General features: G+C 41.0%; 1 protein-coding gene across 1 annotated transcript; it reads left to right on the top strand.

The window, feature by feature from the left end:
* Positions 1 to 491: 491 nt before the first annotated feature.
* Positions 492 to 7,525, top strand: LOC111791526 (adenylyl-sulfate kinase 3). Its single transcript, XM_023672909.2, has 7 exons — positions 492 to 731; positions 3,866 to 4,010; positions 5,948 to 6,097; positions 6,575 to 6,693; positions 6,769 to 6,853; positions 6,944 to 6,990; positions 7,105 to 7,525. The coding sequence occupies exons 2-7, from the start codon at positions 3,887 to 3,889 to the stop codon at positions 7,201 to 7,203; spliced, it is 624 nt and encodes a 207-aa protein (XP_023528677.2). The 5' UTR covers positions 492 to 731; positions 3,866 to 3,886; the 3' UTR covers positions 7,204 to 7,525.
* The last annotated feature ends 4,913 nt before the right edge of the window (positions 7,526 to 12,438 follow it).

Here is a 12,438-nt window from a genome sequence, read left to right as displayed (position 1 = left end):
AGGATTGCTTTATTAGTAGGACTCTAGACCTTAACCTCAAGAGTTAAGTTCATCCACATGAAATATGAATGCTCACCAAATTTGGTATCAATCGAACATCGGACGAACGCTCCTTGAGACTAGAATATGGAATGGAATGAACGCTCCTTGAGACTAGACTAAATATTAAAATAAAATATAAAACAAAACAAATCATTAAAAAAAAATATTAAAGGAAAGAATATTAAGATATAATATGAAAGCTAATATATTATCTAAATATTATATCTCAACCAATACCAATAATATTTTTAGAATTAAAATATTATTATAGCGTTTGAAAGGGGAAGAAATACGAATTTGAAAAATATTTGGTATAATTTAGTAAAAAATGAGTAGTGATTTTATCATCAATAGAAGGCGTGTACGTAAGGAAAGAAATCTGAGGTGGAATCCACGTCAGCAAACGTGGACACTGGATTGGAAGTGTGGTTCCATTTCAGGGAGAGAATACGAAGAGAGAGAGAGCGAGAGAGAATAGAATATGGAATGCGATGCTCTTCTAAGCGCGAAACCGATGGAATGGAATTGGAAAACTGGCGATTCTGAGTGAATTTAGTGCGCAACAGCCGCTAAACGCTACCTCTGTCCAGATTCATTCCTTCTTTAATTCCTTCCTTCTCTAATTCCTTCTTCTCTGGCTGCCTCATCACTCTTCTCTCTTCAGGGTATTATCTCCTTTTCTTTTTTGGGTATTATCTCCTTCTCTCTCTCTCCCATCGTTAATCTATTTATTGTTTCTTTGTTATTTCTTCTTCATACCACCACTCTTTGCAAATGTACGTTTCTTTATATGCCTGTTCATCTGCTGGAACCTTTTTTTTTTGCATGTCATTTGTTAATTTGGATCTTCCGTTTCAGCGTGTTTTGTGAGTTGATTGGGATGATTTTGAATCTGTCTCCTTAATGGATTAAAATCAAGTTATTCAATTGTCGTAGCTCTTATGAATCCATTAACATGGTAACTCACAACAATGGTGGCTAATGGAACTTATGAGCAATGATATTCTTGCCCATCGGCTTTGATTCTAGGCACTCTTCATTCTGCATTTCGCTTTACCCTCTTAGCTATATGATTTTTCCATTTTTTAGCTGAAGAGAGAAATGCACAACATCCTTCTTGTTGTGAAATTTTTCTTAGTTTTACCTTTAGATTATACAAAAATAACAGAAGGCTAGGTCCTGGTTTTAAAAGGATGGTTTTCTGACGTTTTAAGTCCACATTAAAGTTGAGGAACAAATAAAATGGAGTTGGAGATGGAAAAAGTGCAACAATCAATGTTATTTTCAATATCTATTATGGCCCGTAAGAAAGAAGCTACATGTAATGAAGTTCACCCCAAGCAGATATTGTCCTCTTTGGTTTTCCCTTTCACGCTTCCCCTCAAGGTTTTTAGAATGCCTCTCCTAGGGAAAGGTCTCAACACCCTTGTAAAAAATGTTTTGTTCTCCTCCCGAACCAATGTGGGATCTCACAATCCACCCTCCTTTGGGGCCAACGTCCTCACTGACACTCGTTTCCTTCTCCAATCGATGTGGGACCCCCAATTCACCCCTTTCACAGCCCAGTGTCCTTGCTGGCACACTGTCCCATGTATGCTCCCCTTCGGGACTCAGCTTCCTTGTTGGCACATCACCCGGTCTTTAACTCTAATACCATTTGTAACGGCTCAAGCCCACCGTTAGCCGATATTGTCCTATTTGGTCTTTCCCTCAAGGTTTTTAAAACGGCTAGGGTGAGGTTTCCACACCCTTATAAATAATGTTTCATTCTCCTCCCCAGCCGATGTAGGATCTCACAACACATATCTCTTCATCACCGGCCAATGGTTTTATCGTCCTAATAGTAGAACTTATGAGTCGAAACAAAACCTTCTTAAAATAACATAAGATAATAAAATTGACAAATGGGTCATTGGAGAACAGGCACTGGCATAGGTAGTATAATATCCTCAAATAGCACATAAATATACAAATGAGCGTGTGAGGTTTGCAGAGTACAAAGCATCGGCTTTCCAACGTCCATAAGAAAATTTGGTGGGGGCGGGCAGCAATCCACTTCAGGAAAATGAGATTAATCAAAACAAAGAGTCGTGTATAAGACCTAGTCATGTTTATACACTAACTGCTTAGTGATTATTATTCATCATGTTTTCCAACCATTTCACCTGTCAAAGAAGTACAATAACAGAAAAGAAAGTATGCTTCGAGGACCAAGAAACAGACGTGCCTTGTGGGAGAAGAACTAAAGAAAAGTTCTGCTTTGTTATTTTCTGTGAGAAATATTTTTAAAAAATTCTTTATTATCTAAAAATATGCGTTTTTTGTTGTGAATGGCTGACTGATAAATCTAGCTTCTGTTCTGTTCCCCACCTGTATCCTCCCATCTAGAACTTACAACTTCTGATTCTTAAGGTAAAACATTCATTTCAACATCAATCAATATGGAACCTCTACTTTCATGTATAGGATTATAATATTAAGGATAGCTGTTTGTTTTCCCATATATCACAAGATAATGTGAATCACTAGAATGTGACAGTAAAAGATATTACAGTAATAAAAAATGAAAGTAGATCATGCACAAACAAATAGCAGCGTGCATTATGCATATATGAAAGTAGATCGTACGGATATGATAGAGAGAATAGATTTTACCAGTTTCTTCTCAAAGAAATATGAGATCTTTCTTTGAGTTGAATGAAGAGAATCTGAACCATGAACACTATTTTTCTCTGAAACCAAGCCACACATTGCCTTAATGCTATTAGGATGCAGAATAAGATTCATATAGAATTTCCATTCTAGCAAAACCTATGCTAAGTGAGGTTAAAGGAGAGTGAAAAAGAGAAACAATAGACTGACTTTACAGTCCATTGAATTGAGGTATAACCCAAGAAACCGAATTTTGGGGCTTCGTACATATAAGGATTAAGTATAATGTGATTGTGGACACATAATGTGGATATAATCAGTTAGTTTTCTGAATCTAATCCAGTTTATAAAATGTTTTAGATGGTAAGATGTTATTGGACAAGGACATTACAGTCAGATAACTGGGCGATCCTTTCTCACTCTGCACCCCTTACTGGCAAAGGCAGCTATAAGATTAAGAAGAGATGGGGTTTTCTGTTTTCTATTTCATTTTTGTGAAAAATGATGCCCCTTTTTGTTGAATCTACACCCCTTGCTATGGTCAGTGCCATTTTAAATGTCCTATAAGTTTGCTTGTGGTTACTACATAACATATCTGGAGCGGGTGCAAACAAGCCTCACTGTTTCATGCATTAGGTACTTGAATCTGAACTTGTAGGGAGAGTGCTGGGTAGCAGTGTCGAGCCAGATGCATTTTTTGGTGTCATGGTCGGTCTACTAGTTTTAAATATATAAAGTTGTTTCTATTAGATAATGCAATCAAAATTTCCTAGCCAACTTCTAGGCACAATTTCTTTTCTCATGGTATTTTTATCCACCAAAGTTCATAATTATCATTTGCAGTCAAGTTGTAGTAACTGAAGATTTCTTCTGCTTTTTTTCTTAACTACTTGTCATGTTAAATGCGATAATATTCAGTCTTAAATTTTGACCATTCTTGTAATTTTCTCATCAATTTTTTTATTTTTCTTATAACCCAGTCTTTTTGTTCAATTGTCATATGCTATAAAATTTACTTCTAAATTGTAGGCTGTAGCAATGAAGTGAAGGAGTGAAAATGATCTTAAGTTGACAATGACTTAATAGTAGCAATCCCGATTTGATGATAGTACGGGTTCTAGATGAAGTATATTCTGCATAACTTATAACGTTGTAAAATGATCAATTGTAGAAATAGAAGATCATCACTCAAATGTCTGCTGTGGGAAATGGAAATAATATTTTCTGGCACAACTGTCCTGTCGGAAAGCCTGAAAGGGAGAAACTTCTCGACCAAAAAGGTTGTGTTGTCTGGATCACAGGCCTTAGTGGATCAGGTCTGTTCTCATTTCTGTATTACACATTAGTCATATAAGAATAAAATGTTGCATTTTTTTGTCCTGAACCTTGCTCTAGTATTGTCCTTTTTATGGACTGACGTTTTGAAAGACATCATAAGCCATTTTCTGTTGCTGTAGGGTGCTTTATTAGATTCCAGAGGAGATTAAGTGATGAATTGATTTAGTAGTGGCTTCACTATTTGTTACATTTGCCATTGGCTTGTATTTCTTGGCAGCACCATATATATATATATATATACATACGAGGATGACAAACCAACTGATAAACGAAAGTACAAGAGAGGGTCACTAGAAAGTAGGATCGCTCAAGACAAAGGAGCCTAAAAAAAGGCAAAATGAAAATATACAGAATGTGGCTCCAGTTAACAATTTAAAAGCAGAGGAAACCCAAAGTCACACTCCAAAGCTCTTTCGAAGATTTATCAATATCTTTGAAACTTCTATTTTTCTTGAGATGCCTCCTGTCATAGAAGCCATTCTTTTGGTCTAAAAGGAGGATGGTCAACACCTCCTCCAGCATACCTTGACATCATTATTAGGAGTCAAACTAACACCAATTGTCTCAAGAAATCTAATGCAAAATTTTCTGACATAATGACATCTCCATGCAATATTATCTAGATCCTTAGATCCTTGATTATTCAAAACGCACAGCTAAGGCCTGAAACCAAAGACGAGGATCTCTGGACATAGTCCAAGGTGGTAACCTTCCCAAAGAAACCAACTAAGAGAAAAATCTGATTCGATTAAGGATTTTATTTAGCCTCCTAGAGGTTAGCAGCCAAAAAGGAAGATTAAGGGATAGAGTATCCTGTTGGGATACATACAATCCAGAAGCTCAAAAGGATCAAGGATGAAAATCAAGGGGAGCAATCCTGCTGGATATATACATACATATGCATTGAGCCTAACTTTCACTGGTTGACAATTTTATAGAAAAACATATGATATCCTATATGTATCGAACGAGTTGACATGCACTGCTTGCTAGCTCATTCACTTGAATTGAAAATCAATAGACTAGAGCGTTTCCAAATTTGAAATCATAAAATCTGAACAGAAACATAGCATCCATTTCCAAAGTTTGAATTGGAAGAGGAGATGAAAATCATCACCATCACAGGTGATCGAAAGTAAAAGAAGAGTGCTATAATTGTACATACGCACAAAAGAAATCACGTCCATGTATTGCATTTCTTGAGTAGTCTAGAGCTAGAATTTTCTGCATTATATCAGTAATGGCACAGAGTTCCTTAAGAATTTCCAAATATCTATAATAGTTTAAAATGGCATATATATCAGGTTGTTAGAAATGGGACTAAGAGCATTCAATTTCTTTTTCCCTCTTAATATTCTAGATATCCCTGTTACTGACTCTGAAGGAACCAAATTGTCTATCTGTTAACATGAACTGGACTGTTATTTTGGTTCAATTTTTCACTTGCTTGGTGGCCTACTGATAAAAGACGAGATAAAAATATGTTTTTTTTTGCAAAGGGACAAACCAGCACAGTTATAATCTTTAGTAAACTGTCTCCTACATTCTGTTTGAAATTTCTTAATTTGTTTTGTGGTTTACGGTGCTTGCTTCTAATCTTTGTGCCTTTCAGGTTCAAATCTTAGAGGGCTAGCTCATTAATTTTCAATCTCTTTCTTATTTTTGTATAAATAATTTTTTGTTACTTGTAAAAAAGATGACATGTGAATGCAGATTCAAGGTAGAGTATATCATTTTAATAGTGTTATAAAACGCTTCCAATAAAAGGGTTGTGGGAGAAGCAATAAGGAAGGGTGGATGAAATAATAGATGTGTCTACATTTGGCAAATTTCTCACTTGAGGAAAAATAAACATTCTTATTAATGCTGTTCCTTCAAACATTTTTCTTCTACATATTTCTATTTTATCTTTCAGGGAAAAGCACTGTAGCTTGCTCATTGAGTAGAGAGCTTCATGCGAGAGGGAAGATTTCTTATGTGCTAGATGGAGACAACCTTCGACATGGACTAAACAAGAATCTTAGTTTTAGTGCTGAAGATCGTGCTGAAAATATTCGCAGAGTTGGTAAGTATGTTTCCTTTTGAAGTAGTATTCGAATTTGACTACAACATTCATCAGGATCTTTATTTCATGTTAGATGAACCTAAAAACAACATCCACCATATAACTTGTCTAATTTTATATCATGTGATAAATTTTTGAGCATCACAGTGCATATGTTCTGTTGTAATTTGTCTCACTGAGTTGGTAGTTACTATTCCTTTGAAAGATTATTGTTTTATGAGAATATTTGTTGTAAGAGGAGGAGGTTAGTGTGAAGGAAACAAGGAAACTGTTATAATGACTGTTTATTATAGCTCATGGCATAATAAAATCTTGGAGAGCATCTCTAGACATCCCGAGTCTTCGTGCTCGAGAGTTTTGCTAAACCTGCCTTCAATTTTCATATAACACGCGGTTTTCTTGTTATTTACTACTAAAATGTGTTTATGCGTATTTCAGATATCTAATATCCTCTCCTTGTTTGGGTGTCCAACACAGGGGAAGTAGCAAAACTTTTTGCTGATGCTGGTTTAATATGCATTGCTAGTTTAATATCTCCATATAGAAGAGATAGGGATTTCTGCCGTGAATTATTGCCTGAGGCAAACTTTATTGAGGCAAGATTTTAGTAATGACTGAATCAGATATGTAAATATTGTTTGTCACTGAACATGGAATTCCCCTTTGTTCAGGTGTTCATGAACATGCCTCTAGAATTATGTGAGGCAAGAGATGCAAAGGGCCTTTACAAACTCGCCCGAGAGGGAAAGATCAAAGGTATACTTGAAGAATCCATTTCTTGTCTTGCTCCCTAAACCTCTTGCAGATAGAAAAGAAAACGAACCATCACATTGCACTGTATTGCAGGTTTTACTGGGATCGACGACCCGTACGAACCGCCTCTGAACTGCGAGGTAACAATATCATAAACTATACATGCTTATCAAATCCTTGTTCAACATTTTCATTTCTGTAGTAATATCAAGTCCAAGATAGCTTTATAAACCTTGTACCTGATGCTCTTCCAGATCGAATTAAGGCAAAACGATGGAGTTTGCCCGACCCCGTGCGCCATGGCAAAGCAGATAGTGGCTTACTTGGAGGAAAAAGGATTTCTTGAAGCTTAGTTGCAACCGTTGCCTCGACCACCTGTTGGGTACGTCGAATGGTTCGATGGCTGATGGGGAATATGTTTAAAGAATAGACTGATAGGCAATAAGTACATAATATAAGAGGAGGTTCCTTGAACAAGGAATAGAAGATGTAATTTTAGAAAAAAAATGTAAATCTGATATCTCTGGAAAGAAGTATTATAATAGAGAGATAGATGATGTTGGTTTTATGAAATTGCTCACTTATTCAATCAGTTATTATTGGGAATGCTTCTGACTTGTCTTAGGTTGGACCAAACTGAAAATTTAGTGTCATAATTCATTATTTATTTGGAAATTTGTTTGTAACTAGTGAACCGTGAATAGTGAAAACTGAGAATGGGAGACAAGCTCTGCAGATACAATGTTACTATTTATTGGGCTACCACCGTGAGTGGTGACACAATCGCACTTTCGAAGGCAGCGGACTAGCGATTGTGCGGCACTCACTTTCCAGCGACAAGTGAGTTAAGCCAATTTGTTCTTGCGTCGCCTACGGCCAAGCGACGTACGGTCGAGCCTCTAGCCTCGGTTTTAAAAGAAGGTTTTAGAAAACGAGGAGAGAGAGAGATTTTTGAAAGAGAGATTTTAGAAAGAGACGTTATATAAGCAAGCAAGAGAAAGATAACAACGGCTTAGCATATATAACCTTGGGTAGGGAGAAGTTGACGACTAGTCATATCCCCCTATGCATATATAACCTTGGGTAGGGAGAAGTTGACGACTAGTCATATCCCCCTATAGTACATTCTGGGCCATTTTAGTTCTGGCAGGCCTAGACATGATTTTCTTGAGGTGTCATACGCTCTAGAATTACAAAGGGAAAAACACTAGAATGAAAAGACATGACAAGGGTTTGGCTTGTCATGGGCATGCGGCCATGGGCAACAGGCCCTGGACAGGCATGACCGTGACATCCTCCCCCACCTAATTGGTTGACGTCCCCGTCAACCGACTACTTTCATACCTTGCGATGTGGGTGGCGGCGGAGTTCAGATCTTCGGCTCGTTCCCAGCTTGTTTCCTCTGTAGGGAGATTCTTCCATTTGACAAGGAATTCACGAATCGTCCGTACAGGTCTTCCTATCTTCCTAACCCTGTCGGCTAGGATCTCTTCCACTTCCTTTGTTTCTTTTTGTTTCAGATCGATGCTCGGTCTTGTGGTTGTATTTCGATGGTCGTCGTCTGGATCAGGGTGATAGGGCTTCAAGTTGCTCACATGAATGACGGGGTGAATTTTCATCCATGCGGGGAGTGCAACTCGGTAGGAGGTAGCCCCAATCTTTTTAAGGACTTCAACCGGGCCTTCGTATTTACGAACTAATCTCTGGTCCTTTCGGCTACGAAATCTGATCTGTTCTGGTCTCAGCTTGATAAGGACTTGATCTCCTGCACGGAAATGAAGGGGGCGACGCTTCTTGTCCGCCCATTTCTTCATATGCTTGGAAGCCTTCTCTAAATATGCTCGGGCTATATCTGTCGTCTGCTTCCATTCTCTTGTAAAGTTGTGTGCTTGAGGGTTTTTTCCTGCATAAGGATGATCAATAATATGGGGTAAGGCCGGTTGTCGTCCACTTACAATTTCAAAGGGACTCTTCCCTGTAGACGAGCTTGTTTGACAATTGAAGCAAAATTGGGCGACATCTAACAATTGTATCCAGTTCTTTTGGCGAGCGTCGACGAAGTGACGTAAGTATTCTTCGAGCAAGCAGTTGAACCGTTCTGTCTGTCCATCGGTTTGAGGGTGATAACTCGAGGAGATGTTCAAGGTTGTTCCCAAGAAAGCGAATAACTCAGTCCAGAATGTCCCAATGAATCTGCCATCCCTGTCACTGATGATGCTCGACGGAATGCCCCATAACTTTACAACGTGTTTGAAAAACAGTTGGGCTGTGAGTTCCGCCGAACATAATTTGGGAGTGGGGATGAACGTCGCATATTTTGAGAACCGGTCCACAATAACCAAGATGGCGTCATATTCCCCGACTTTTGGGAGGTGTGTTATGAAGTCCAGAGATACACTTTCCCAGGGTCTTGTTGGCACAGGTAGAGGTTCCAAGAGTCCAGAGACTTTGGCTTTCTCGACCTTATCCTGTTGGCAGATGAGGCACGTCTTGGTGTATTGCATGATGTCGTCTCGCATGTTTGACCAGAAGTACCCCTTCTTTATTAGGGCGTATGTTCTTTGCCATCCCGGGTGTCCGGCCCATAAGGTGTCGTGACATTCTTGAATGAGCTTCTTCCTCAGTTCCCCCGTTCTTGGGACGTACAATCTGTTTCCTTTGGTTATCAGGAGGTCCCCCTCAACCCAAAACTGCCGTGTCTTTCCAGCCTTAGCTAGTTCGACAACGGCTTTGGCCGATGGGTCTTTGTGTAAATGTTCCTTGATGATGTCGCGCATCGATCCGTCGATCTTACTTGAATGAATATGGGCTAACATGCACAGGGCCGCATGTTCGCCCTTCCGACTCAGCGCGTCGGCTGCTTGATTACTCTTTCCCGCTTTGTGTTCGAACTTGAAGTCGAATTCAGCCAACGACTCCTGCCACCGGGCTTGTTTTGCTGTTAATTTTGGTTGATCAAAGAAGTGGCAAGTGGCGCTGTTATCCGTCTTCACTACGAACTGCGATCCTAAGAGGTACTGTCTCCAGACTCGAAGGCAGTGGACTACAGCCAGCATTTCTTTCTCGGAGACAGTGTATCTTCGTTCGGCATCGTTGAGCTTTCGACTTTCGTAAGCGATGGGGTGGCCTTCTTGAATAAGGACCCCACCGAGAGCAAAGTCGGAAGCATCGGTTTCCACTTCAAATGGCTTTGTGACGTCAACCAACCCGAGGACAGGACCCCTCGTCATGGTTGTTTTCAGATTTTCAAAGGCCATTTGACAATCATTCGACCACGACCAAGGGTGGTCTTTCTTCAACAGCTCTGTCAATGGGGCGGCTCGTCGTGAAAACCCTTCGACGAACCGCCTATAGTAGTTGGCTAGTCCTAAGAAGGACCTCAACTCAGATACGGAAGTAGGAACCTTCCATTCTTGGATAGCTTTTATCTTGTCGCTATCCATACTGATTTGTCCACATCTGACGACATGTCCAAGGAAGTGGATGCATGTTTGTGCGAATGCACATTTCTCCTTCTTCACATACAGCTGATTCTGCCGGAGCTTGTCAAACACTAACTTCAAGTGCACTTTGTGTTCCTCGAGGGTTGTGCTGTAAACAACAATGTCGTCGAGGTATACTATGACGAACTGATCCAGGTATTCGTAGAAAACCTGGTTCATCAACGTGCAGAACGTAGCTGGGGCGTTTGTCAAGCCAAAGGGCATTACTAGGAATTCGAAGGCCCCATATCTTGTTATGCACGTCGTCTTGGGTTCGTCCCCTTCGGCAATACGTACTTGATAATATCCCGATCGTAAGTCCAATTTCGTGAAGTATTTGGCCCCGTGAAGTTGGTCGAACAAGTCAGATATTATCGGCAGGGGATATTTGTTGCGTACTGTCACCTTGTTTAAGGCTCTATAGTCTATGCACAGGCGCAACGTCCCATCCTTCTTCTTCTGGAATAGTACGGGGGCTCCATAAGGGGCCTTTGCCGGGCGAATGAATCCCGCCTTCAGCAACTCGTCTAGTTGTTTCCTCAATTCGGCTAGCTCGGGTGGAGCCATCCGATATGCATTCTTTGCGGGCGGCTTAACCCCGGGGAGGAGTTCGATTTCGTGGTCAATGCCTCGACGAGGTGGTAGTGTTTGTGGTAGACTCTCTGGCATTATGTCGGTATAGCTGTCTAATACATCCTTGATTTCCTCTGGGACAGTCTCTTCGGTGGTTGCCTCTTCTATCAGTGGTATGGCCATGAAGGTAGGTTCCTCTCGTGCGAGTCCCCTTTTCAGCTGTATGGCCGAGATCATCCGAAGATTACCTGGTTGCTTGATGCTTGCAGGTATTACTGTGGGGTTACGGTCGGTGATCACCAAGCATTTCGCCAATGGCATTGGGATGACTTTGTGTTCTAGGAGGAACTCCATCCCAAGTACCACATCGAAGTCGTCCATGCGAACCACGACAAGGTCTAGCTCTCCAGTCCAATCCCCTATTTTGAAGGGGACTCCTTTGGAAACTCCCACAATAGGCAAGGCCTCGGAGTTGACAGCTTTCATCTTCCCCGGGTCTTTTCCTACGGTGAGTCCCAATCTTCTGGCTTCTTGATCAGCAATGAAGTTGTGGGTTGCTCCAGAGTCTATTAGAGTGCTCTTGCTCAGTCGAGAGTTTATGGTGGCATCTACGAACATAAGCCCTTTCTCTATTATCTCCTTCGGTTCGACTTTCCGTTGGAGGGCTGACAAGAATTTGAGTGCGCCCATTCGGGGGTTGTCGTGATCTTCTTTCTTGTCTAGCAAAGTCTCGACTCTTGCCTCATTGCTCTCTTGAATGGACACTTGGAGTGCAGTGAGAGAGGCCCGATGAGGACAGTAGGATACCTTGTGGGGGCCTTTACATAGCATGCATTGCAAAGGCGTCGTCGGGTGGTTCTTTTGGTGGTAAGGCCCTCGAGATGTCCCCGCTTGATTGTTCTGAGGAGGTCTATCCGTCCATCCATTCGATCTGTTGGGGCTTCCATTTCGATGGCCTGGTGGTCGGTATGGTTTGCCCCCATTGTTTGGGGCTGGTGTCGCTCTTCTTTGGGACCCTGCTTCGTTCCCACAGTCCACGAGTCTTTCGGCGCAGGCCATTGCGGCAGCTAGGGTTTGGACCCTGTTCTCATGTATCTTTGTTTTGGCCCACGGTTGTAGACCATTTATAAAGAAGAACACCTTGTCCTTCTCTGCTGTACCCCTGATATCCAGCATCAGGGTTGAGAATTGTCTAACGTAGTCCCGTATGTTTCCAGTGTGTTTCAGGGCTACTATTTTCTCCATTGCTATGTGTCCTGCGTTCTCGGGGAGGAATTGTTCCCTCAACTCTCTCTTGAGGTCCTCCCATGAGTCAATGGTGCACAATCCATCCTCGATGTCTTGCACCTTCGTACGCCACCACAGTTTGGCGTCGTCTACGAGATACATCGCAGCTACAGTCACCTTCTTGTCGTCGGTACAAGCCGTTGTGGCTTTGAAGTACTGTTCGACGTCAAAGATGAAGTTCTCCAACTCTTTGGCGTCCCGATTCCCTTTGAAGGCTCTAGGGTCTGGGAACCTTAGTTTGTTGGA

The sequence above is a fragment of the Cucurbita pepo genome, chromosome 3, assembly GCF_057944985.1.
Source record: "Cucurbita pepo subsp. pepo isolate OVF chromosome 3, ASM5794498v1, whole genome shotgun sequence".
NCBI classification, from domain to species: Eukaryota; Viridiplantae; Streptophyta; class Magnoliopsida; order Cucurbitales; family Cucurbitaceae; genus Cucurbita; species Cucurbita pepo.
This window is presented reverse-complemented; position numbering and strand designations above follow the sequence as displayed.